Source organism: Mustela putorius, unplaced genomic scaffold (assembly GCF_011764305.1).
Source record: "Mustela putorius furo isolate JIRA1106 unplaced genomic scaffold, ASM1176430v1.1 tig00000835_pilon_pilon_pilon, whole genome shotgun sequence".
Taxonomy (NCBI): Eukaryota; Metazoa; Chordata; class Mammalia; order Carnivora; family Mustelidae; genus Mustela; species Mustela putorius.
The window spans coordinates 5,029,730-5,057,500 of NW_025421492.1; the positions used below are offsets into that span (position 1 = coordinate 5,029,730).

The 27,771-nt window shown below is 43.8% G+C and overlaps 1 protein-coding gene across 2 annotated transcripts in view; it reads left to right on the plus strand.

Annotated features, from left to right (window-relative positions):
* The window catches only part of ZNF407 (zinc finger protein 407), a 426,160-nt gene that overhangs the window by 17,744 nt on the left and 380,645 nt on the right, over nucleotides 1-27,771 (plus strand). For both annotated transcript variants that reach the window (XM_045085228.1, XM_045085229.1), the window contains exons 2-3: nucleotides 9,222-13,958; nucleotides 19,209-19,323. In XM_045085228.1, coding sequence (XP_044941163.1) covers nucleotides 9,278-13,958; nucleotides 19,209-19,323 — 4,796 coding nt within the window. In that variant the 5' untranslated portion in view covers nucleotides 9,222-9,277. The remainder of the gene's footprint in view (nucleotides 1-9,221; nucleotides 13,959-19,208; nucleotides 19,324-27,771) is intronic.

The following is a 27,771-nucleotide window of genomic DNA, read 5'->3' on the forward strand; positions in this document are numbered from 1 at the left end:
GAGAGGGAAGCAGGCTCTCCGCTGAGCAGAGAGCCCGATGCGGGACTCGATCCCAGGACTCTGAGATCACGACCTGAGCCGAAGGCAGCGGCCTAACCCACTGAGCCACCCAGGCGCCCCTTAACATGGTTTTTTAAGTCATTGTTTTAGCTCTTTCTGAGGCACTAAGCACAAACTCTGATTTTTAACTTTCAGAGAAAAGTGAATTGGATATTGGAAATAAAGCGTAGATATCCCTGCGAGAGAAGCCAGATTCCCGTCTGACTTGAGTGAGAATTTTCCCCACCAGGTAGTTCGCCTTCCTCCTACCTGTCACGCAGGCTGCGGGCACAGAGTTCCGGCTGCCCGTCTTCCCTGAGTCCTTAGATTCTGGCCGCGGAGGGTCTTCGGTGGGATTAAACTGAACACGGTACATGAGATACTCTGGAGTTGGGACTTAATCAGGCTCCTGGAGTCCTGTGGCCAGAGGTCCCCAGGTCTCCTGAGCTTGCATGTGTTCTGCTGGGGACAGGACAGGGTCACGTGCTCTGTGGCTGTACATGTCTGTGACCCTCAGCCATCTCATTGGGCCTGGGGACTATTAGGAGTGTAGGCTGAGAGCATTTCTGAGCTGAGCTGGAAGGGAACTCATGGCTACTGTTAGTTCTGGGCCAGGTGGCTTGCTAAGCGGTTCCCAGGGCCTATACGAGTGAATGTCTTTGTCCAAAATGAGCAGGTTTTTCAGGAACCATTAAGACATTTCTCGAATTATTCCATACAAATCTAAATTTAAAGCTCTACCTCATCTCTTTATTAGTTAGCGCTGTAATAACTCTTGATTTTATTTTATCAGTTTCCACTGTAAGCTGTATCAGATTCGGTTTCGGTGGTGGAAGAGGTATAAATGTACATGTCAGTTAAGCAAAGTTCTAAATCTTCTCAGGGAAGTTTGATAGGAGTTGCGCTCTCGGTACGCATTTCAAACATTGTACTTCAGTGAACACATTCTCCTCTGCCGTGTACCTTAATCTTACTGTGCTAGCACAGAGGATTCTTGTTAAAGATTGGAGCACATAGGAAAGGAAATATATATAAAATATAACGAAGGAGGGTGAAACTGAGCCGTATCTATTCTTGCCATGGTGACCAGGAGAGAAGGGCGTTCTGTTCTCTGTCGCTACATAACGCATTATGTCAAAACCCAGTGGCTTAAGGCAACAAGGATCTGTTACCTCCTGGCTTTTGTGGGTCAGGAAGGTTCTGGCTCCAGGTTTCTCTAGCAGCCAGGCTTTTGTGGGGCGCTTGTCCTCTGCAGTCTGGCCTGGGGCTGGAAGGGCTGCTCGCCAGCTGGCAGGAGTCCCTTGTTCCTCTCCGGCACTTGGTAGGAGCTCAGTCTCTCCGCAAATACAGGTTGCATGAATGTCCTCACAACAGGTAGGCCAGGGAGGGGGTACGCAGAAAGCTCGTGCCTTTTACGACCTGGTGTCTGGGTCGGATACCCGGACTTCCACTCTCTTCTGTCTCTTGCAAGCAGGTCGGCAAGGCTGGCCCACACCAAGGGGGACAGTTAGGTTTCGTCCTTTCATTTTAAACTACCACAGGCCTTTCCCTGGGTGAGGAAGTGAACGTGCCTGCAAACTGCTTAGGAATGCACTGTGGCCCGTTCTGTGGACAAGGAAGATGTGAGTTTTACTGGACTGAAGTGTTCCTGCACTGGTCGGATGGTGCATCAACCACAGCTGCGTACACATCTGTCCCTGGTGGTCACGTCGTCTCTGGTGTTACCGGGTCAGTGGTTTCTAGCGTGTTAAATTATACTCTGTCATCAAGAGTTCACTCAGCTTGCAAGCATTTTCATAGAAAAGTGATCTTTTTTCTTGTGGGATCAGATGCAGGTGTTCCGTGGTCTGTGTAACAGATTGCAGCTCCGGGTGGAGGTTCGGTGGTACTCTGTCCGGCGAGGTCGTGGTGTGATGGGAGGGCTAGCTGGAAGTGGCAGCTGGATGAAATCCGAGTAGTCGCTGGTTTCTCTGTGTTCCTGTTTCACTCGTCCGTTACCTTCGCAGCTCGTAACAGGCTTGTCGGGAAGTTGGACCTGTCTTACCCTGTCCTTCTGGGAGGAGGGAATTCTTACTGTCACATCTTGATGACTTCTGGAGTTCATCCTTTTCTGAACTCCTAAAGGGAAGGGACAAAAGACCATTGGGGGTTTTTAGATGTGTGTGTGTGTGTGTGTGTGTGTGCACCTGCCAGGCTGCATACGCGTGTCCTCTGCTCTGGTTTTCCCGTTGGCCTGGTGCCAGCGCATGCTCACTTCACGCCGCTTGTGCCCCCAGCTGGGGTGAGGGCAGGAGGGTTGAAGGGTGAGATGCCATGGGCCGCAGGCCGGGAGAGGTGGTTTCTAGTGTGGGTGGCTTTGTCACACCAGTGAGAGAGTGTGTGTGAGCGTGTAAGAGAGAAAGTGAGCACGCGTGAGCCTGGGCTCAAGCTCGCTGCACACGTACACGTCAGAAAAGGGAAAAGGGGCGAAGAGAGACGTGAAGATGAACTTGGGCCGAAGGGAGGAGGGTGCAGGGAGAGACTTCATGCGCCCTCCCAGAGCCAAGGTAGCATGTGAAATGGTTGAGTGGGTTCTGAAGTTCTTTATCTAAAATGCTGGAAGAAACTTCTTGTGAGCACCGGCCACCAGGTGTCATCAGAAGGCTGCTATGGATCTGTTGTATTTCCTTCTTAAGAAGTTGATGAGTGTTTAAAAAAAAAAAAAGCATATGAGTGTTTTGAATTCTTCTTGCAACTTTTTAAAGAATTTTAAACTGTAGCAGAAATTATTTCAGTTAGAACAGGAACTTTATTTCATGACAGAGTCTTGGTGAGTTAATACTTTATAGGTGAACTTGAAAATGATAAAGTTACATGCAGCTTACTTGTTTCTTTGTCTTTTTTTTTTTTTTTTTAAGATTTTATTTATTTATTTGACACACAGAGAGAGATCATAAGCAGGCAGAGTAGCAGGCAGAGAGAGAGGGGGGAAGCAGGCTCCCTGTTGAGCAGAGAGCCCAACGCGGGGCTTGATCCCAGGACCCTGAGATCATGACCTAAGCCGAAGGCAGAGGCTTAACCCACTGAGCCACCCAGGCGGCCCTCTGTCGTTTTAAGTCAAGGAACAACTTTCTGGGAATTTGGATGAGTGCATACTATAAATGGAGTTGTGTATTAGAGGATCGTTGTGGCACAGTGAGGATGTGTGTTGAATGGTGATTGATGGATTCGTATAGGAATCAGACGCTTTAAGAAGATTGGGTTAATAATATACCCGTTACTTTAGTGTAGACACCTCCTAGGTCTTCTGAATCTTGAAATCTTCCCTGAGACTCATTTTCTTTCTCGACTGGTACCAGTACTTTGAGAAGAAACAGAGATTATGATTTACTTACTCTAAGGATTGGCAGTGAGTCCCCTAACTGTCCATTTGCTTTGTTTCTGAGAAAATTTAAGGTGCTTTCTGGTTGGCTTTCAGTCAGTGTTTGTTGAGTGAATGAATGAAATTTGCGTCCAGAAAAAGGAGCGCTTAAACAGTCCTAGCTGAGGGAGCTTTGGATTCTCTCCCGCATCTCCGTTGGCAGTTTGGTGCTTGTTCTGATAATCTTTCTGTTGAAGACTCTTCCGTTTAATTTATATTAGCATAAATGTTCTCATTTCTGTTTAATCTTCTCTAGATCACCCTAAGATATTTATGAAATCATCTTACACTCCTCCTTACTGACATCCTTCTAGTTCTGGGCCTTGTAACTTAAAACTACTAGAAGGCATTCTTTCTGCAGTTTCTCTACATGTGATACGTCCTGCATACTGAAAATTTAATCATAATCAAAATCAAAATTAATTATAATCAAAATCAAAATAAAAAATTAATCAGCATCGTGTTTGGTGATTCCTCATTGGCACTACTGAGTACATTTCAACTTTCAATTCAAAGCCTTGTGTGATGTGGTCTTGGTTGACACTCTGCTTCTGTTTGCAGTTGCTGTGTAGTAGAAGACCAGCACGGTAGCTGTCCGGACTGTGGACGACAGTCTTGTGTACTTGCATTGTTAGTGTTGTGTGGCTTTGTCTAGTCCCTTCCTTCTACTTGAGTTGTTTGTTCCTGTCTGCTCTGTCACAGAAAGGAAAAAGCAGTTTTAGTTTCCTCAAGGTTTAGCTCAAATGATATTTCTGCCATTTTGGCCAAATATTCTGCTTGGTAGTATGATTCCTTGCTCATTTACATAGCTGTAGATCCTAGTTCCTGTCACACACATGTACACCTGGCCTTGTATTACAGTACTTTTGCATGGATGTCACATGGCTCCTGATAGAACAAGAGCCTGGTGAGGGCAAAGAACGCACGGGCAGCACGTTAGTGCCCCTCTTGCGGTTGGCCCTCAGTGTATGTTTGTTGAGTGTGCAGTATTCTTTCTCAGTAAAATGAGATGTTGAATTATTTCATCACTTTAAAAAATCAGTTGGGCGATAACAAGTGTAGAAATATTTTCTCCTTTTGTTTTAAAATTTTTGGAGACATTATATAGAAGATAATAAAGGGTTTTATTATTCTGTGTGTGTGTATTAATGCAGCCGTCACTCTTCTGTCTGAAAAAATGGAGTCATGTGTTGTTCCATCATTAGAACATTCACACTGCAGAGGTGTACGTGTGTGAGTCCCCCTAAGTCAGCGTTTGTTCTATACGTACAAACTACGCTTCATAGGTGAAGCTCCTGCTAGTGTCCACAGTGAAGGCAGTATGGTTGTGTGTCTGAGCCATGTTGGAAGGGAAAGAGGTGGTTGGACTCCTCATTGAAAGGAAGAAAACTCACACCATTTTAGAGAAAACACTAAAAAATGTTAAACATAGGTTATGTTAGGGACATTTTCAAACATGTACATATACAGATATATACACAAGTTGGTAGGATTATATTCAATATAAATTGAAATTTATATATAAATATATAAAAATATATGTAAATATAAATCAATATAAAATATTGATTTCAATATTCATACATTGATTTCAATATTCAATATTCAATTTCAAAATATTGATATCAATATAAAAATCAATATAAAATGTATATTGATTAAATTTAATATACATTGAATTTCCATGTAACTGTCTGTCAGCATTAATCATTATCAGCACATAGCCTTCACTGTGCCCCTCTGCTGGACTGCTTTGAAGTATGTCTCAGACATTTTTCATTTTACCTATAAATACTTGGAGAAGATGGGGTGCCTGGGCGGCTCAGTGAGTTAAAGCCTCTGCCTTTGGCTCAGGTCATGATCCCAGGGTCCTGGAATCGACCCCCACATTGGGCTCTTTGCTCAGCGGGGAGCCTGCTTCTCCCCCTACCCCCCCGCGTGCCTCTGCCTACTTGTGATCTCTCTCTGTCAAATAAATAAAGTCTTAAAAAAAAAAACTTGGAGAAGAGACATTTATTACATCACAGTGAGGTATTTGTTTATTCTAGTACCTTATATGTGCTTGGAATTGTTCTAGGCTCTTTGGATGTAAGGGTGGATAAAAGAAACCATGCCCTTATATTCTAGCATGGAGGGACAGGAAATACACCAGGCATACAAATAACCACAATAGGAAAAACACTGATTGCATCAACATTTTAGCAAAATAAAAAGAGAAAATATTTGTGAAACCTGTATCTGACAAGTGATTTATATTCAGAACACATAAGCAACTCCTGGTTCAGTAACAAAAGAGACGACCTGTATAAGATGTGGGCAGAAGGCTAGTGAACATCTCATAAAGCACACAGCAAAGTATTCAGGACCATCAGCAGTCATCAGCGAAGTGCAGATGAGAGCCATACACACAACCAGGATGACATAAATTGAAAAGACTGGCAGCATCAAATATTGGTGAAAATGTGTGCATCAGTCAAAATGCTTGACATTGCTGGTCGCTGTGTAAGAAGCTCAGTCAATTTCTCAGAGGATTAGTGTACACATTTGTTCCTGTAGTCCAGCCTTACTACCCCGAGGTATTTACACAAAAGGAATGAACATATATGTTCATAAAAATACTTGTCTGAGAATATTCATGGTGGCTTTGTCCTAAGAGCCAAAGAAGGGTCCGTCCACGGAATTGTGTTGTACCTGTACAACGGGACATGCTCTCACTGGGGGTGGGATGTGCGTACTCTTCATATATGCAAGAGACACTGTGTTGAGCCAAAGAAGGCAGACCCTCTCCCCGCAAAAGGCCTATTGTCTGATTCCGTTTCTGTGAACTTCTGGGACAGGTGAGACTCAATTCGTTGCAGAAGACTGGGCAGTGGTTTCCTTAGGAAGAGAGGGGAAGTTACCAGGAGTGAGTGTGAGGGGCAGGAGACAATTTTTTGGGAAGATGGCATGATATCTATCTTGATAGGGACACCCATGAGGGACCCCGTGTAGGTCTCTGGACTTCTCTTTCTGGTGTTTCTCCTCTTTCTGACTGCCCAACAGATTCTAGCTGCCCTTCAACTCTATTGGAAGATTCCTGGGCTCTGTCTGGGATCCCCATCGCTGTGCTGTGGCCTGGGTCCTTTTCTCCGGGCTATAAACTGGGACTCCTTTTCTTTTGTAGCTCATCTCTGATCACTATAGTGTAGTTTCTGCTGTCCGAAGTGTTACACTGTTCTTTCATAGATTTTGCCTGTTTTTTGTTTTGTTTTGTTTTCCTTTTTTAGTTGTTTTCATGTGCAAGAGTAAATACAGTTCCTTGGCTCTTCTTGACTAGAAATAGATGTTCTGGACTGGGCAATATTTCTACTAAAAAAAAATTGTTCTACTGTTTATAATGTAAGGCAGAGATTTTGTGTTGTTATTTGCCGTAATTCCAGTATCTACAACCAAGAATACTTGGCTTATGGTATGGACTTCATGACGTTTTGGGGACAGATGCATGATTCATTCCCCTCCCCTGCCCCCCGTTTATGCTTTAGTTACGAATGTTGAATAGCAGAACTAATGCTTTATTTAAAGGAGCATTTTCTAAAGGGTCCTTTGGAATGACTGGTCTTTTGATTCTTTATAACTAATGAGTTCTATAATGAAATTGGTTTGGGAAATGCTTATGTGCTGAAACATCCTATGGTAAAGAAACTTTGGTTCAAACCAGAGTTGCTTAAATGTATTTGACCAGAGGTTTATCTTTCCTGCCCAAACATCTATTAACTTCTTACTTAATTTATATTTTCTGGATCACATCTTGAGAAATGGTAAACATCTTGTAAGTGTAATAAAACTATGTACATTTATCTTTTTTTACTCTTTTACAAGAATGGTGCACTCTTCTTGTAAGACAGTTAACAAATAGAAGATGCTTTTGTGTTGTAGGTTATATATGACAATTTGTGTATTTTAAAGCAACTTTATTGAGATACCATTTGAACTACAGTTTAATGGATTTAAGTATGTTCATGGACATGTGCAACCATTACCATAGGAAATTTTAGAACACGTTCATCACCTCAGAAAGAAACCCTGTGATCTGTAGCTTTCACCCCCTGTCTTGCTCTCCTCCCCCAGCCCTAAGGACCCACTGGCCTGCTTTCTATAGCTATAGATATACCTATTTTGGACATTTCCAGTGAAAGTAATCCTATGCTGTGTGGTCTTTTGTAGCTGGCTTCTTTCACTTAGCATTTCCAAGGTTCACACATACTGTGGCATATGTCAATGCCATTCCTTCATGTGGCTGAATATTCCATCGTGTGGGTATGGATGTACCTCATTCAGTTTTTCTGTTAATCCATCGATAAACATTTGGGGTGTTTCCACTCCCCTGGCTATTAAGACTAATACTGCTGTAAACATTTGTGTACAAGGTTTCACAAGGACACATATTTTCACTTCTCTTGTCCATATACCTGGAGCAGAACTCATGGGCCGTATGGTGGCTTCATGCTTAGTCATTTGAGGAACCGCCAGACTCTTTTCCAAAGTGGTGTCCCCGTTTTACATCCCCTAGGAGCCTTTGTGTGATTGGTCTGATGTCTTCACATCCTCACCGACACTTGTTACTGTCTGACGTGTTGATTCTAGCCATCCTAATGATTATGAAATGGTATTGCATTATGGTTTTGATTTGCATTTCTCTAACGAGTACTGATAGAGTATGTTTCATGTGCTTTTTGGCTGTTTGTGTATCTTCTCTGGAGAAATGCATAGTGAGCCCCTTTGCTCATTTAGAAATTGGTTCATCTTTTTATCATTGCGTCGTAAGAGTTCTCTGTATGTTCTAGATTAAGCCCAGTGTTGGGTAGATGATTGCAACATGTTTTTCCTGCTTTGTGGATTGTTTTTTCACTTTCTTGATTGTGGCCGTTGAAGCACAGAGTCATTTGAAATTTTTAATTTTGCTAAAGCCCAGTTTATTCCCTTTTTCTTCTGTTGCTCATGCATTTGGTATCACATAAATATATTTTGTTCTCTGCTTTAAGCAGTGTCAGAGCAACAGCCATTATTGGGTTTGTTGTTATGAAAAAAGTAAATAGATAAAATAGTTATCATTAGCTTTGAGGCCATAATATTGGATGATTTTTATTCACACGAAGTCCAGTGGCATTTGGCTAAAAATTCCAGTCCTGGTGTAAAGCAAATGGAAAACGATACGTTGTAATTGAACTAAATAGCATAAGGAAAAATACAATCATCATTACTGATGTTACAGCATTTTATTCAGTGAACTTCCGCGCCCGCCCCCGCGTTTGCCTCGGTAACCCCGCGGTGTCTCGGCCGTGCCGCGGGCCGCCGGCGGGAAGCGGCCGCGGAGGGACGGGAGGAGGCTCGGCGGCGGCGGGAACCGGCGCGAGGGCGCGAGGCCGGGCCGGGCGCGGCGCCGCAGGGCAGGGAGGACGCGGCGCTCCAGCCTGCCGGCCCCGCACTCGGGCTGCCACTGCCGAGGGGCCCGCGGCCCGGCCTGTGCCGCAGCGGGTGTTGCGTCCGCTTCACCGACCCGGTTCGGCTTCCCCGTCGGCGTCGCGGCGGGCAGCGGGCGGCGGGCGGCGGGGCTTGGGCGGGGCGCGGCCGGCGAGGCCTCTTCGGGCGCGGCCCCGCCGCGGCTCTGACGGAGGCCTTTCCGCGTGGCGCTCGGTGCGCAGGGCGGCCCCGGCGGCCACGGGCCCTCGCGCGGCCCCGGCTGGCGTCCGGGCGCGGCGCTGTGTCCGGGCGCGGCCTGACCCGCTGTCTGTTTTCTGCGCAGGTGGCGAGCGCCCGTGAGCCGCGCCGGGCCGCGGTCGCCTCAGCACGTCGGCGGCCATGGACGCGGAGAAGAAGCCGGAGAGCGAGGACGACGAGAACAGCAGAGGCGCGGCCGCCACGAGGTCCTCACCGCGCCCGGGAGCCGGCGGGCCCGTGTGTGACGGCGCAGCGCGCGCCGCAGAGCCTCCCTCCAGCAAGAGAGGCTTCCCGCGCGTCCCGGTCCCCGCGGCGGCGGACGGGGACCAGCGCGCGTCCAAGCGGCTGCGGCTCTCCGCGGGCGCCCGGGCCCCCGAGTGCCCCGAGCCGCGCGCTCCCGAGCCGCGCGCCCCCGAGCCGCGCGCTCCCGGCCCAGAGACTTCCGAGGGCCCCACCCCGGAAGTGCCTGCCCCACCCGGCGATTCGGCGAAGGAGGCGCTCCGCAGGGGGGGCCCGGCCGGCCGCCCTCGTCCTCCCGGGGCCTTCTCCGCTCCTTGCGGTTCCAGCCCTCGTGCTGCGGTGCCTGCGAAGACAGACCCCGACGGCGAGTCTGCTCAGGACGCGGCCTCCCCTGGCGCGGGAGGAGGCTCTCCTCTCCCCCGGACGGAGACCAGTGGGGGTCGTGCCGCCGGACACGTGCCGCCGGGCCCCCAGTGCGGCGATTGCGGTCACCCGCTCTCCTGCCGCTCGGACGAGGAGCCGCGCGCCGACGGCCCCACGCAGCAGGCGGCCGGCCCCGCGAGCTGCCGCTGCGGCCACGCGCCGGAGAGCGGCGCCGCGCTGCGCGTGCACGCGGGCCCGACGGCGGGGCCGCGGCCGGTCTTCTCGTGCGAGCTGTGCGGCTTCCAGTGCGCGCAGGAGAACCTGCTGAACGCGCACTACCTCGGCAAGACGCACCTCCGGCGCCAGAATCTCGCAGCCCGCGGAGGATTTGTGCAGATCCTCACCAAGCAGCCCTTTCCCAAGAAGCCGTGTACGCTGGGATCGAAAAACGTCCGCGGAAAACCCAGACCTGCTAAACCCACGGCGAGGACGAGTGATCCCCGCGGCGCCCGCAACGCGGGAAGCAAACTCCACGACGCCCCGGGAGGCGCGTCCAGGCAGAGCGGGGGCGGCGAGCTGCTCGTGGAGATGACGCCGGCCCGCAGCGCTCCGTCCGAAAGAGTCGAGGTGGTCGAAGAAAACGTAACTTCCGTGGGCATAGCTCGAAACCCTGAGAACCAGAGTAAAAGCAAAAAGATAGGAGCGTTGGTAAGCCCAGGGGGTCTCTTCAACAAGTTGGAATCCACCAGAAGTAGCCTCCAGGCAGCGCACGGCGTCTGTGCCAGCCCGAGACCAAGGCCCGAGCGCAGCGTCCTCCTGCTGGGCGGTGGCTTCCGACGACGCGCTGGCACGTTTACCTTAAAAGGCCAGGCCAAGAAAAGGCTTAATCTTTTAGGAATGAGTAAAAGAGCAACTAATGACCCCCCGAGGTTGTATATGAAACACTTTAGGACGCAGGTGAAGACAAGTGAGACGGACGGTGTGGCCAAACATGGAGAAGCAGGCGGCAGTGTGCGCAGTCTGCGTGTGACTTCCTCGGAAACCCCGGGCCTGATGCGGGACAAAGGGAGCTCCCCTGTCGTGTGCTCCGGCGGCTCTGCAACAGCGAGGCTGGCTGCTGATCACCAGATATGTGCTCGTACAGACTGTGGTCATGGAGCGCCAAATAGGACAGGCGTGGGGAGCCATGGGGAGAGGGGCCCTGTGGGAGAGGCGAGGCTTTGCTGCCAGGCATGTGGTTTTTCCAGCACGTCGAGGGGGGACCCTGATAAGCATTTGCACAACCGCCAGCATCAGCACACTACCGCTGGCCTCAGGTGTCAGTGCTGTTCGTTTATTTCTGAGAATGAACTAAATCTTAGAGACCACATGAAGGAAAAGCACAATATGGGTTGTTTTTGCACTCCTTGCAGTCTCTTCTTGTCTGAGAAAGACATGGAAGAACACAAAAAAACCGAGAAGCATATTCGTTTGTTGGTTCAACCAAAGACTTCCCAGTCATTTAACAGTGATTTGGCTTTACAGACTTTATCCTTAAGTACTTTGGAATCAGAAGATACAGAAGGTCCTATGACTGAGTCTGTAGCTCAGGAAGAACCTTCTAAGTCCAGGGCAAGCCATGGGCACGAAGTGAGGCACTCCAGTAAGCCTCAGTTTCAGTGTAAGAAGTGTTTTTATAAAACGCGGTCTTCCACTGTTCTCACAAGACACATCAAGCTCCGGCATGGCCAGGACTATCACTTTCTTTGTAAAGCATGCAATCTTTACTCACTCAGCAAGGAGGGAATGGAGAAGCACATCAAGAGAAGCAAGCATCTGGAAAACGCCAAGAAAAACAACATTGGCTTAAGTTTTGAAGAATGTATTGAAAGGGTGTGTATAGGGGCAAATGACAAAAAAGATGAGTTTCATGTTTCCGGAAATGGAAGGATCGAAGGCCACGTAGAAGGTGTGCGGTTGCAGGAGCATTCCTATCTGGAAAAGAGCCTACTGACTACCAAGGAAATGCCACAGCCTGGTGTAACGACCAAAGAGGGTGAGGTAGCTTTGACCTCTACTCCAAAGAGAGGGAGACCCAAAGGTAACATCTCGCGGACATGCTCTCACTGTGGTCTCTTGGCCTCTAGTATTACAAACCTGACCGTTCACATTCGACGAAAACACAGTCACCAGTATAGTTATTTATGCAAAGTGTGTAAGTATTATACTGTAACCAAGGGAGATATGGAGCGCCATTGTGCCACTAAGAAGCATAAAGGACGTGTAGAAATAGAAGCAAATGGCAAGCAGAGTTCAGATATCGTTGTTGGCCCCGAAGCGGGTAACCTTGAAGCCTGTAGGAAGAATGCCATTTCAGCAGGTTCAGATGAACTTGCTCATAGGTCAGCTGAATCAGATACCTCCACTTCAGAAGAGCCAGTGCTAGAGCACGGAAATCCAGCTGAAGTCGAAGTTGAAAATGTATTTCATTCTACAGATGGGGAAGTCCACAGTCACCTTTCTGATAAAAAGGAACAAATGTCTCTAGAACCAGAGGACCCTCTCCAGCAGGCAGATGCTTGCTCCCAGAGAGACGTGACGGGTACGAGTGATAACAAGTGCGTACACTGTGAGTTTAATGCTCACTCTTCTGCTTCTCTAGAACTCCACGTAAAACGGAAACATACAAAAGAATTTGCTTTTTATTGCATGGCCTGCGATTACTACGCTGTGACTCGTCGAGAGATGACTAGGCATGCAGCCACAGAAAAACACAAGATGAAAAGGCAGTCTTACCTGACCTCTTCTGACACAGAAGTGTCCAAAAACATCATTATCCCCGAAGAGCAACATCAACACAATTCTGAAGAATATCAGATAATTTCAGACGAGCCATCTGAAGAAGTTCTGAAATCTAAAAGTACTGCTGATTGTTGTGTTTTGGATGAGGACACTAATTTAGATGTGTCTAAGGTCCTCCGTGCTCCCACCTCCGTGGAGATTGAGACTGAAGAAGAATCTAATCTCAGTGAAGACCATTCCTTTTGTGAAACTTTCCAACAGACTCTGGCCAAGGATAAAGCTCTGAAACCCGAGGAGATGGTGCCCCTTAATATTTCCTCTAATTGTGGTTCCCCAAGCAGATTTCAGAATGAAAATTCAGGAAGCTCAGCTTTGGATTATGAGGTGGTAGAGAGAGCCCACAGCACGCTGGATGAGCCTGGCGATGGGAGCACCCGCAGTAAGAGCGATGTCGGCCAGGCAGGGGAGAATATAGATTATGCCCCTAGCAAACCTAGATGTCCTGGAGGTCTCGGGGGAGGGCATCTGGCCGAAGGCACCATCCCTGCTGTGATGACAAGGGCAAGGCAGGAGCTGAACCTGGAGAGCGATGGTCAGAATGAAGTTGGGAGTGTGCAGAGTTCAGAGGATTTGAAAGATACTCGAGAAGACCCCGTTCTGGAGAACAAGGAGATCCTGTTGAATTCCCAACAGGAAACTAAAATTATTTTGGAAGAGGATGGCCCAGCTTCTGATAGCGCAGTTGGAAGTAATGACATTTATGAGACTATAATCAGTATTGATGACAAAGGACAGGCCATGTATAGTTTTGGCCGGTTTGATTCTTCCATAATAAGGATCAAGAACCCTGAAGATGGAGAGTTGTGCGACCCGTCGGAAGAGGGTCTGGTCACAACAGGTGTAAGGATTAGTGAGTTGCCCTTTAAAGACTGTGCTCAAGGCGTGAAAAAGAAGAAATCTGAAGGTGGTTCCTTTGGTGAATCCACACGAATTCGTTGCGATGATTGTGGCTTCTTAGCAGATGGTTTGAGTGGACTGAATGTTCACATAGCCATGAAACACCCTACAAAAGAGAAACACTTCCATTGTTTACTGTGTGGAAAGTCGTTCTACACTGAGAGCAACCTCCATCAGCATCTGGCCAGTGCAGGCCACATGAGAAACGAGCAGGCCAGTGTAGAGGAGCTTCCGGAGGGAGGGGCGACTTTTAAATGTGTCAAGTGTACGGAACCCTTTGATTCAGAACAGAATTTATTTCTGCATATTAAAGGGCAGCATGAAGAACTGCTCCGGGAGGTGAACAAGTACATAGTGGAAGACACTGAGCAAATCAACCGCGAGAGAGAAGAAAATCAGGGAAACGTTTGCAAGTACTGCGGGAAGCTGTGTCGGAGTAGCAACTCGATGGCATTCCTGGCACACATCCGCACCCACACAGGTACGTACCCCTCCGTGGACCTGCGTGGGCCCGTCAGGCGCAGACGAAGGGCAGCATGGTCTGTTTGTCCCGTCCAGATAGGGAGTCCGTGCTGCATTTGCTTGGTGGCCCGCCCCCTGGCTCACGTGGCCCTGCCGGGTGGCACTCCCAACATGTGCCATAAGTCAGTGTTGACACTGAATGTTTCTGAAGCTGATTAAGGCTTAATGATTCTAGGGCACGTTTTTTGACACATTTTTCATTTTGTCAAAAAGCCTTGCCCCTCAGATGCCTTTGCTGAAGTCCTGTCTCTTAACAGCTTTCCAGTTGCTTCTGAGTACTGATTGTTTGGTTTTCCAAGGTAGCTGTTAAGTGGCTCTGTGGGTTTCCGAGGACATATTAATTGGCTTTTGAGGAATGAAATAATAAAAATTTTCTTAGAATTTTAGGGATTTAAAATTATTCATTGGCAGATGGTTTATATCGAAAAGTGTAACTCCCAGGCACCGAGATTCTACTTTAAGGGATCAAGATTAGTGAACACTTTTCAAAGTTAATATGTCCTAGGGATTTGGTTTTCACGAAGGCAGCACCTGATTTAGTTTCTGTGCTCTGTCAAATGTAGTGTTCCATTTTAATGTTTAATTTGGGGTGGAAATTTTTTTTAAACTTTTTTTTTGTGGAAAATGCAAAAGCCACTGTTCTAAATTTATGTAAAAATTCACTGCACTGTTTCTATAAACCTGCCATACATTCTTTATTTTAAATAGACAGCTTTTCTAAATCATTGTGCTCTGCTTAGACAAGTTCTGTCTCCATGGTTGAATTTATGAGTGGATTTGAATAATAAATTCACATTTCAATGAACATATTTTCATTAAAACTGTAAGGTTTATTTTACTGTACTTTTAAATAATGGCTTATTATTAAAGCTATACTTTAAATTCATGCAGTTTTTGAAACTTAGTGCTTGGTTACAAGGAGGAAGACAAAAGAGTATGAAACATGACTAGTTTAGGGAGATTAAAGATAGATAAAAGTTTTTCTTTGAAGAAAATACGAGGGCAACCTGCATAAGATTAATCTAGGTAAATACAAACATTGTACTCTTGGCCCCAGCTCTTCAAACAGTGAAGCTATTGTTGGGAAATAAATCCAAATACGGATTTCTTGGCATTATTAATACCTCTGTCGGTACTGTGTTGCTCACTTTAGGGAGTTTTCTGGCTTTTAGAAATCAGGCTTGTTCACGTGTGTAGAAGGTATGTACTTTCTTAATATGCCCTCTAAAGGCAGATAAAAACGAATAAAACTAAGAGGAAGATGCTAATGGACCTCTTTTTAGAATTCTTTATGCAACTGTCTGGTCAAGACATGTTGCTTATAATTGATGTGTCCATTACTTGAATTCTCTTGTAATTATAGTCAATAAGTCTTGTAAATGTGTTAAAGCTCACTAAAAGCATACAAATTCAAGAACAGAGTAAGGCTAATAATTTAAAATAATCAATGTAGGCATTTCAGCACTTAATTTCCCTTGTGTGTTGATAGCTGATCATTCTTAATCCATTAAGATTTATTTAGTCGTTTACAATGCAAAATAGGTTTGCACTGGTCACTTGTGCCATTTGAAAACGTCCACTAGGTTAAGTGCGGAATGTAGTCCATTAGTCTTCCTTGACTATATGTATTAATTGCATTTAAAATCAAGTTAATGTGGATGTGAAAGTGAGGTAACTATCAATATGTGACAAAGTAACCCTACTTATATAAGTTACATCATTGATTGTAACATTTAGTAAAAGTTAGCATACTTTTTAGCATCTTCTGTTGGGCTTATCAGCAAGTACATTTTTATTGTGTCCCCAAAGCACCACAAAGAGCCTTGCTCCTCAGGACACGAGGCCAATCTACCCTTGCAGTTTTGTAAGCCACTTTCTGGGGGATGTTGCTTTCCTGGTTTTAACCCAGGGTTTTGTTTTGTTTTGTTTTGTTTTTTCCTTCCTTGGGGCATCTTAAAATGAATTGCTTTTCTGATAATTTGGTTATGCCCATGAAGTAGTAATGCAGGGACTGTTATTGATGATTAACTGGAAAAGGACTTACTCTTCTAATTCCTGTTTTCATATTTTGTGATTTACTCTCTATTTTATGTCACCTTTTTTTCCCATCCTTAGCACGATAAAAACAGCATTCAAAGAAGTAAATGAGTTTTGGTTATTAAGAATTGTAGGAGAAAAGCACCCAAGAGTTTCTGTGCCTTTGCTTCTATGAAGTCATCAGCATGACCAGAAAGGGCCGCGTGGCCTTTCCCCTTACGTTAGGAACGCAGTAACAGCTGTTCACTTTCTCTCCTGTGTTACTCTGTTGGGTAGAGCTTCCCTTTCATAGGACGTGGCTGGCAGAGGTCATTAAACAGGAAGACTGTCGGAAGCCCTTCATTTGATGCTCTGAGCACACGCGGTCACTTGTGTTGTTTGGAAAGGTTCAGACGCAAGGAGATAGGGAGTTGTGTGATTTCACTGAGAAGGTCTCACGTGAGGGTGGGTAGTGTTTGGCTTCGTATGTATCTGATAGTTTAGAAGCTGAATCCTCTGGTGAAGAGATGGTGAGGACAGTTGGTGCGTTGACTCCAAGCCCAGCGAGAGGCTGGGCTGCGCTCGGGTCCCTCTTCATCTCTGCGGCCCAGGCGCAGTGAAGGCGGGAGCGAAGGATGCAGCCAAGAGTTGAGTGTCTGCGGGGGGCTGTAGCCTTGAGGCTTGGTGGCGCGGCAGGAGGTGATGGGCTCCATACATTCTTTAAGATGTGAAGTCTGAGTATCATGTTTTAAAAGTCCATCTCACATCCATGTATGCCCAGCAGTTAACTGTGAGTGATGGTGACGAACGGCTGTTGTAGTTCTTGGTGAAGATTTAGTTTTAAAAATCTTGGGAATTCTTTTGGTAAAATTGTAAGATGCCAGAAAGCTGGAGAGTCTCTTTTCTTTTTTTTCCCTTTCAGAAATCCTCAGAGGCCAGTTTAAAGAAGAAAACCTACTGAGGATAATGCTGTTCCTACGAATGGAACTATTCAGAATCGTATTGACAGTTTATAATAATCATGATAACCCTTGCAAGAAAAATTTAGAAATATGTGGCTTTAGGATTTTCGCCTTATAAACAGTATGCCTGGATTCATTTTGGGATGTGCCTCGCAGACTTTAAACTGGGAACATGAATAGAAAGAGGATCTTTCTTTTTCCTTGGGCAGAAAAGTTATTCTCTCCACTTCCCTGGAATTTTTCTGGCACAGAAAGATGTTAACACGGTCTCTTCTAATATGTGAGAAATAGTCAGGAGCTCCGTGATTTCTGCACGAAAGCAGTCAACAGAATAACTCATTTATGTGTTGTCAGCACACTAGCAGTGAGGAATGCAAGCTGTCCACTAAGGAGCCATGTAGAGTAACTTGAAAGGTCTGTACCCAGCCCCTGTAGCACCTTTGTCCCATAGGAGGGACTCCTCACAGTGCAGTGCAGGGGCAGCGTGAGGAAACCTAGATCCACAGATTTGAAAGGCTTTCACCAAAACATTTTGCAAATGTTGAGAGCTTTATTGTATTTGGTTGGAGTCCTGATGTTATTGTTAATTAGTAATTTCCTAAATGCCTTATTACCTTGGATGCATTTCAATTTAAAGTGTAGGTAAATTGGTTCTTCTCACTCTTCTCTTTTTTGTGTCCCTTTATAGAATAGAATTCTGTGTGGAGAGGAAATGTTTCCAGGTAGTGATAGGCTTAGTTTTATCAGAATCATTTAAATAAACTGTAGTTTCTAATGTGATTGATAGAATGTGATTGCTGTAAGCTGCAGTCTCAACCTGCTTTTGACATTTAAACATATAAAGCTGACTAGATATAACCATTCAGGTGCTAAATATATTTTACATCTACTTCTAACAGTAGAAATGGAAGTATTAAGAGATCTGGCTTCATTGTCATTGAACTGTGAAATATTCAACCTTGTCTGCCCGTGCTTAGTACTGTTGACTTTTTTATTTCTGTTAGAAGATTAAAATTAAATGCTTCACTTTTTTTGTCAGCTTTTGGGAATTAAATTGAAATTTAAGACTCTAAAATTTTTTACTGAGTGCTTCAATTTCAACAAAGTATTCTTGGAGGATTATTTTTTTTCAAGGGCACTGCACAAAGGTTCATTGATCAAATATGATTTATTGCAATTTTTTTTATTTGAGCTCTTTTTGTATATTTATTGAAGTTCACATATATCACATTCTGTCTAACTATATCAGAAGAGGTATTTCACCAAATAGGTACTAAACATGGTACGAAAGATCTGGAGACATATTGGACTGGTTTTTATGATTTTGATTTATTTATTTAGGGACTCAGTGGTTAGAAAATTGAAAAGCAGTATATGCATGTTGTTCTTCCAGGAGAGTTGTTTCTCATTAATGTGGGTTAGGGTCACCTGTTAGTAACTGTGTCCCAGGTACAGTCTGTATTCCTGGTACTAGGTTTGTCCTTGTTGAAATGATTTTGTTTTCTCATATTTGAGTGTGGGTTAATCTTTGTGAAATTAAAAAAAAAATTGTGGTACTGTGCTTCTTATATTGATATATTTGTTCTTGAAATCAATAAATAAAACGTCAGTACTGCTGGTTTGCAGAATCATCACAGATTTCTGACTATAAAATGATCATAAAAGCAAATAACTTATCCACTATATATTCTTACATTGTGTGCTATTAAAATAGTAATGTAGTGAATCATTTGGGATAAATGTCAGAAAAAAATCTGAAATGCCATTCTTAATGTGAGTAAATTCAAAGCTGCAGAAATATGAGGAACAGAGGTGGCCTCTGAGAAATTTATTTGATGATAAATATACTTTATAAAATATCATCTACTCCGTATGCATTTGTTTTTATAATCCATTTTAGAAGTTGAATATTTTTGCAAATTGTTAGAAAAATTTAAAATTATTTGGCTCTCCTTACCTACTTAGTACTGCTTGACTGTATCACTTTTGACTTTGAATCTTAGAAATGTTATTGAATAAGTTAGGAACACTGACTGAAACATTGAAGTTTTCTTGGTGGAATTATTATGGAATGTGGGTCTATTCCAGTTAGGAAGGAGTGCAGGTATTCCATTTTGGGGCCAGAAATTTCTAAACAGATGAAAAGTGTGATTTAAGATCTAGGCCTCTTTTTAAACTATCAGTAAGGTATTATTCAAATTCAAATCATATTTTATGTTAAATTTACTTAGGATCAAAACCATTCAAGTGCAAGATATGCCATTTTGCAACAGCTCAGCTTGGCGATGCCAGAAACCATGTCAAAAGGCACCTTGGGATGAGGGAATACAAGTGTCACGTCTGCGGGTGAGTCAATGGAGACCATCTCCACCGCGGTGAGCCAGGAGGCATGTGCAGGCCGGCCATTGTTTCAGAATTCAAAACTGATATGAGTAAGAGTGGCTAAAATTATGCATGCGTACCCTCCTTTCCATTGTTATGGTAAATTCCTTAAATACAGTTATGACATTCTTCTCCCACTTCTAATCCTCTACTGAAGATGAGCAATTTTATGGGCTACAAGGTCAATTTGAACCTGTAATCTGTAAATTGACTAAATTATAGGATGTTCATTCACATTGCCAGGGAGAACTGTAAATTCCATTTAAAGACATAAAAAAAAAAAACACATAATACAGCTTTAGGAGTGTATCTGTATGTATGTGGTTTTTTTTTTTTTTTTTTTTCTTTTGCTCTACTGCTTTAATTTTAGTCAAATTAATGGCTCTTTGGAAGACCGGACATACTCCATTAGGAGAAAGGCAGAAAAAGATTTAATTTCGGACAGCTGGTTACTGATTGTTATGGGGTGAAGCTTAGATAAACGGTGTATAATGTTTGTTTTTGTGTAACTTTATTTCAAAAGTTGTTTTCCATTTTAACTTAACGGCTCTTCCTCTAAAGAACCATTCACAGTATTAAAACTGTCACTCAGATGTGTTGCGTTTAATAGGAAGCACTGAGATGCCTTAATGCACAACTAATTAATTTAGCAGAAATGTTTAAAAGGTTTTAAAATGCCACGACATCTATGGTATATCATAGGACATTCAGAGCTGGATTTTAATACCCTACCTCTGATTAAAAATATATTTTAATTCCATTAATCTAGAGAAATTAATGAATAAGTGCATCATATGAAAACACTCTGTGTGGAACCTGGGAAGCCTGCAGTTCTTACAGCTGATTCCCGAAATACTGCAGGTTCAGTTCAATTATGCAGTGTGCATGTGTTATGGTAGGTTTCCTTCTTCAGGGGAAGGTTCTTGTGGTTGGTACTACCGAGTAAATATCTTTTAAGTAAAAAACAGCTTCTGTCTTTTGTTGGTGCATTTCATTTTTTTGACCCTTAAGATAGTTTTACGAATAACTTTGCAAGCAGTTTTATTAACCATGGTCTGAGATTTATTCATTGGCAGAATTGATGGTTCAGTGACTTGCAGCTAAAGTAAATGAAGATGAACCTTTGCCCTAAAGCCCCCTGAAGATCAGTGGGAGAATGAGTTTTGTTGCTACTGATTTTAGCTGCAAGGGTCGAGTGCCAAATGGTTCATTTTAATTGCTCTAGGTCTTGGAATTTTAAAAGATACCTCATTTATTGTTTTTTTACCATATGAGTTATAGGAAAGAGGAGGGCCAGACTCCAGTGGACATTTGCTGTTAGGAGGCAGTCAGCAGTTTCTTCCTCATTTCTTCAAAATAATTAAGCAGCTCTTGCGCGCTCTATTATTAGAAATCTATTTCTGTCCTTTTTTTTTTTTTTTTTTTTTAATTAGGGTTACTGAGTCTGGGGAAGGAGGAGAAGAAACTTTATCAGAGAGCAGTTGCTGGCATAGTTGGCATCAAAAACAATACATGATCGATTGGCTTTGATTGTCCAATTTAAATAGTGCACACATGGCTTAGCTCACCGCTTGACCCCAGCACTGAAGTGTTATACCAGTGGGTTACATGTTTGATTCCCAAGATAAAGAATTATAAATACAGAGAGATGTATTGAGTTTCATACTGCTGTCCGAGAGCTCTGTGCGTGCACATGTGCGCGCCTGTGTGTGTAGAGAAAACAATCTAGATTTCAAAATTGTATCTTTTAGCATGATGATGGTCACTGAATTTTACTTGACTTTGAAGTGATAGTTCTCTTAATTTTTTTAAGTGAAATTTGATTTAAAAGTGATGTGATGAAGATTTTCATAGGGTAGATATTTTCTCAGTGAAGCTAAAAGTTCTGAAGAATTGCAGTAAATCGAAGAAGGCCTTTTGGTCTCTGGGGTTGAAACAGAGCAATAGTGAGTTAGAGCCCTTTAATGGTAAAGGAAAAGCATCATAGGGCATCTGTGTTTCATGTCTTTTGAAGGGGTAGGACAATATGTAGGTGAAAAGCTAACATGAGAAGCCTGGAGGAAAGCGAGAACTGAGAATTGGCTCTCAGGTTGCTGGCGGTGGAGAGCACTGGTGCATTAGCGTTAGTGACAATGTCAATTCATTATCATTGATGGCTAAATAATCCCAGAAATGCTCAGTGGACCTATTAGTTCCTGAGCATAAGCAGCTCATGCTGCATTTCTTCATTAGCTTTCATTGCTATAAATTTTACCTTTTAAAAAAACCATGCTTTAAAAGGTGACATGATCTTTCAGGGACATTAACTCTATAATTTTGTCACAAACAGAAGGTCCTGCACTGTGTTTTTCTTCCCGCAGTAGTCAGGACCTTCATATCTGCCCCTTTCGTTACCTGAGTTGTAAGAGATAAACTGTTCTTCAGAGAGTTCTGGTTAGATAATAATGTACAGAAATAACAGAACAGGCACATTTTAAACATGAAATTATTGTTCATGCTGTTGTGTTATCTGTTGTATTATCTTGTGTTAGTAGCCTCCTGCTTTTTTTGGAAAAAAAAACAAAAACACCTCATATTTTATAGTGAAATAGATGAAAATGACAGTATGTTTTGTTGGCTTGAGCCCTGTATTAATAGTTAGATTACTTGTAATTGACTTGTTTTTCCAATCTTTATATAAGAAGTTTGTAGATGCTCATCAAATATGTACCTCAGATATTTTACTAAGGCTGAGTTTGAGTTGTGTGTTAGCTGCTCCCCTAACAAAGACTGCCATTTAAACTTTTACTTCATTGTTGGGACCCACGCTGATTTTCTTTTATCTTAAAATGGAGCTCGAAGGTTCATCCTCTCCATCAGCAAATCCTAGCTGCAGTATGTCATGGATTTAAGTTAGTTTGTAAAGCAGCTGAACGTGCCAGGTGTCTAATTCCTGTCAGGTTGCTGGGGCTCAGAATTCAGGCTTTCTCTCACGTTTGCCCATGCTGTATGTGCTCATGTTGCAGTAAAAATTGTGGAAGTGTGTTGCTTTGCAATTCTTGTGTTAAGAACCTGTAATTGGTAACTTCATTTTAAAAACCTTTGATTTTACTTTCACTTTTAGGAGGAGCAGTTTTTGAAGAGTACGGTTTCGTAGTGTTTTTCTTACACTCGAATGTGATTTCAGGAGGAATTTTACACAGTATATAGGTATATGTATAGTGAGCACTTAATGGGCAGTTCATGTGAGCATGTGCTGTGGGTCTGACATGGGGTGATTGGGGCGAGAATACGAAATAACAGAAAGCACCTCGATACAGAAGTTAATTTTGTTGGAAACATATGCTTGAAAATAGGTCAAACATAGCTTTTTATTGAAGCAATGATCTCTCCCTTTGGCTACTAAAAAAAAGACTTGAAATCTCAGTGGCTTACCCACACCACATTTTGTTAGATCTATTTAAATTCCATTCTCTCTGTGTCTGTGTGTACATACGTGTAACAGTGTATGTAATACTGTCAGTAATAAATAGTGTTGAGGCAGTGCTGTGCTACACCTTCATTAGCTTTCACTTTTTTTGTTGCTCTCCTGGTGTCATGAAATTGTTGGTCTCCTGTTTACTGTCCCCATTGTACAGATGTGTTTTTAGTGATGGACTCAGATTATGCGGTGGTAATGGTAGGCCACTGTTTCCTTTCTTTTAACTCTCCCCTTTAAAAAAAAAAATTCTCTGCTTTTTGCAATATCTGTTATTTTGGTTACTTTAATTTGTCTTATTTTTTTCTCTCTAGGTTGTTTCTATCAGAATGTAATAATGGTGATTTACCTCCTTCCAGCCCCAGCCACTTCTGTTTTCTGCTTTAAAAACTTGCTTGCATGGTATTTTCCTTTAACATTGTGGTATTCAGTCTGTTTTTGTATCTCTTTTTCTCTGTTTCACTTTCCTCACATTAAAGCATTGTTTTAAATAATTTTATTACTCTTCATTGTTCTTTATATGTTGATAATTTATTGCACTTGGGTTATTACAAATTGAACATGGTATAATAGAATTAGGTGCATAGATAGATGAAGATATTACTGTCTCCTCATTAGGACAAGAGGGGTAAACACTGATGAGCTTAGGTTACTGTGTTTTTTTTTAATAACCAGTTACTAAAAAAAAGAGAGAGAGAGTGAGTTAGTAGCAAACTAGTAAGTTGCCTGTGATCTGCGGAAGCCTGGTTAGTGCTGGCTGAGTGCCGCAGGCCTCTTCACAGAGATGCCGGATGCCTGCTCTGGGGATCGTGTTCTCTTTCTGATTGACTTCCCTGTGTCTGGTCTTGAGTCTAGTGTGTGCCGTTAAGTAGTCAAGTGGAACTTACCTAATCAGGAGAGAATAAGGGCATTTTTTTCAAGTCCGTCACCTCCAGGTTCATGGAAAGATTCTAGACATTTTCTGTTTTGTATTAATGTGCTTATGAGCTGTTTATTCTTATTCAGTTTGAGAGACCTTAAATAGAAAGTTACTAATGCAGTGAAACTGTGTGTGTGTGTGGCATTACCTAGTTTTTGTGCATTAGAAGGGATCTCTATGTAGATGATTATAATGTCACTTTCTGACCTTTGCAGCTTGAATAATTGTAAATCATTGCTTCATAATGTGTCAGAGAATGTCTGTACTAGGCAATTAAATGGCAGAATATAATAGACCAAATTATTGCCTGTCATGTTTTCAACAACACAGTTAGTATTTGAGTTACACTTAATCATTACGTGCATTAGCAACTTCATCGGAATCCAGCTTCAGGCTGAGCATGAAATACATTACATTATTTAAACCTCTAATGGTACAAGTCATTTATTTGTGTTGAAGTGTACAACATGCAGAGTTTCATAAAGCAAGGAACACTTGAGAGCTTAATTTATCCAAATCAAAGTCTAAATGCAGATAAACACAAGTGGCAAAAATTAGTAATTTTTATAGGCTGGAAATATTTAAAAATACATGGTTGTGGGTAATTGTAGGCAGCAGGAATAAATTAAAATCACTATTTTTAGTCTGCTCTGAGAACTAAAGCTGTGTGTACCTAAATCATTAAAAGCACCCTGGAATTGCATTTTTAGCTGAACAATTAATTACACCCATCATATCTACAGATGTATCCAAATAAAATAAGCATTTGGTTTGGCTGGTTGTTTTGGCTAAAGAGATATAGATAGAAAGAGTTTGTTTTAGGTTGTGGCATGAATTATGCTTGTAACAGCATAAAATGCAGCATCTCTCAGTTTTGTGAAAAATTTAAATTAGCATTCAAATACTCATTGTAAAGGGCATATTACGTATTTTATCTATATAATATTTTAAAGCTTTCTGTTTTATGTTATATGTTTGCCTTTACTTTGAAAATTTGAAATGCCACATAGTGATTACTGTCTCTCTTCCTGTCAGGAATACAAAATTAACATTGTTAGTTTATTCCTCTGTGCTCAGGTCCTTGAAATACCATTTAGTGAATGAACATTGTTTTATGTACTTTATATACAAATCCCTCTGTCATCTGAACATCTAATAAATATCTTAGTTATGATAGTAAACTAAAAAGCATTTTTTCTCAGATTCGATTCTGAGGTGTTTCACGGTGAGCTCTTGTAAATCCAGGAGAGTCTTGTGGTAAGGTTAGGACAGTGGAGGAGAGACAGGAGGCTGCGTCCAGGGTCTCCTCACAGTGAGGTGAGGCTTTGCCACCACCGCACCCTAGTCGCTGCGTTATAGTGGTGTTCTCTGGAATTTGTGTCATGGAAGAGTGAGGCATAGGTTTATTTCAAGGCCGTATGTATGCTCAGCCTGTAACGAAATAGAGCGCGTTGCTGTGTCGTGGCGGTGGTGCTGGAACACACTGGCCTCTCTAAGATCTTTTCCAGTGAAAAATTCTGTCTCAGTGACTTAAGTCATTTTTGCTTTATTTTTTTATTTTAGAAGGTTTTGTGGTGATTTTAAAATCCAGTTGTGGAAACTTAGGGCTCTTCAGCTGTCCCGATCCGTACAGTGGAATACGGGGGGGTGGGGGGTGAGGAGCCAGTGTTCTGGGTTTCCTTTGTCTGTCCTACGATTTGGGGGTGGGGGGGGGTTAACGTGTTTTCTCCTTCCGACTTCCTGCCCATGTGTTTCCGAAAGCCCTTTACTTTCCAGAGGGTTTGGTCTTTGATTTGTCGAAGACTGAGTATAGGCGGTGTTGGAAATGTGGATGCGACGCACACCAAGTCACTGATTCAGGGACTCGTTTGTTTCCTGGTGGCACATTCTTGAGACTTTCCTGTCAGCGCAGACCTAGCGACCAGGTGGTGCAGGAGCCTTGCGGTCTTGTGCTCTGAGGAGGAGAGATGGCCAGGAAGAGGGACACGCTGAGGAGTGAGAGCAAGGACAGCCGTCCACGGGGAGTGCTTGGGAGCAGCAGGAAAGGCTCGCTCCAGAGCTTATGTTCGAGTTGGGTCTTAGAGGGTGAGGAGGGAGCACAAGGCTGATTCGGACATTTTGAGTAGACGGAACAAAAGTGCGGGGGAGTGAAGAAGGGGCGCCGGGGTGCCTCAGTGGGTTGGTCTCTGCCTTCGGCTCCGGTCATGATGCCAGGGTCCTGGGATCGAGCCTCCGTGTCGGGCTCGCTGCTCCGCGGGAGGCCTGCTAACCCCTCTGCCACTCCCCCTGCTTGTGCTCCCTCTCTCGCTGTCTGTCTCTGTCAAATACATAGATAAAATCTAAAAAAAAAAGTAGTGAAGAGTAGAATGGCACGACCTATTAACACCGCAGCAAATTCCTGGCGCGTAAGTGGCTGGTGAGGTGCCTTGGAGGATTTTAAAATAATATCGAGTAAACATTTATGGAACATCACTCTGTGCCAATGCGCATCGTCTTTAGGGTGAAAAAGATCAAAATAACACGTGCTTCAAATGGATTGGGAAGGCGCAGGGAAAGAAAGAAATGTCCACAGCTGGTGGGACGGATGCAGGAAATTACATTTCATCTGATTCTAGCATTTGCTCTGCGGGCGGTTGGGAGTGAGGTAGGTGGCCGGGGCAAGCCCACTGGGCGCAGGGCGTGGGGCAGTTCAGCGTGGAGCCTGGTGTGGTCAGGGCCCAGGAGGACTTCAGCCCTGCCGGAGGGGAGACTGGGAAACAAGTAGCATAGCCCCGTGCAGCAGGAGGCAGGCCCGGCCAGGTTGCCCTTTGCCCACAGCTCCCGCTGCTCCTTGACTGGTCTGCTTTCTTCCAGTTTTCTGGGTTGCTGAAGAGTCAGGGAAGGGAGGAGGTGGAGAGCTTGCGAGGAAGGCAGTCACTGCTGCAGAATCAAGGGGTATGGGAATTGGGCACAAAGTGAGTTTTATGAGAAATTCACTGTTTGTAATTTTAAGTAGGGATGCTATTGATTGGGGATAATTCTAATGAAAACAGATTGATACCAGTCCTGTGAAACCTAAGGCAGCATCGTTCCAAATAATAATTATAAGGACATAATTATGTGGCCATGCTCCAGACGTCCATGTGTAGCTAGCACTTCGGTCATGGGTGTGTTTCCATGTGTTTCCACGTGCAGTCCCTGAGGTTGGGCAGTGGAAGCTGGAGTGGGAAGCCATCAGTCTGAAAATGCGTACTGTTTAGTACGTCCTCGGTTGCTTTCCGCATTTCCAAGCCCGTGAATGGTTCAGGTGCCCGTGTGCTCTGCCTCCACGTCCCCTTGCTGCGCTCCCTCGCCCCTGGAGCCCTCGGCTCCCCTTGCTGCCCTTGTTCTAGAGTGTTGGCAAGAATGAGCTCAGGATCTTTGTCACCTGACTCCCAGAGTGTCAAGGAACAGCGGTTCCAAGCACATCCAATGCTATTCTCCAGACACAGGAATTTTTAGAATACTGTTTTTTTGTGTGTTGTTTCTATTCAGTTTTAGAAAGTACCGTTTGCAGGGCTCCTGGGTGGCTCCGTCGTTAAGCGTCTGCCTTAGGCTTGTCATGATCCCAGCATCCTGGGATCGATCCCTGCACTGGGCTCCCTGCTCTGTGGGAAGCCTGCTTCTCCCTCTCCCAGTCCTCCTGCTTGTGTTCCCTCTCTCACTGTGTCTGTCTCTGTCAAATAAATAAAATCTTTAAAAAAATAAAAATACTGTTTGCTGCTGAGGCACCATAGGAATGTATTGATCTGGACCGAAGGGTGGTTGTTCTGAAGGACTGATGGAGAGTTAGTTAACTTCCAAAATACACCGTTAGGGTTACGTGTGGTTCTTTCTCTAGACCCTTTCTCTAATATCTCCTTCCTAATCTGTTTTAAAAGTGTTGTTGTCAATGAAAGAGGCTGGGATGGTGTCATGTTAGCACATCTGGTAACGATCATGATCATATTAGCAAGTAAACATGCGTTTTTAATATTGTGGCCAGTCAGTGCTTCAGAACATAAATTTGCACTGTTCT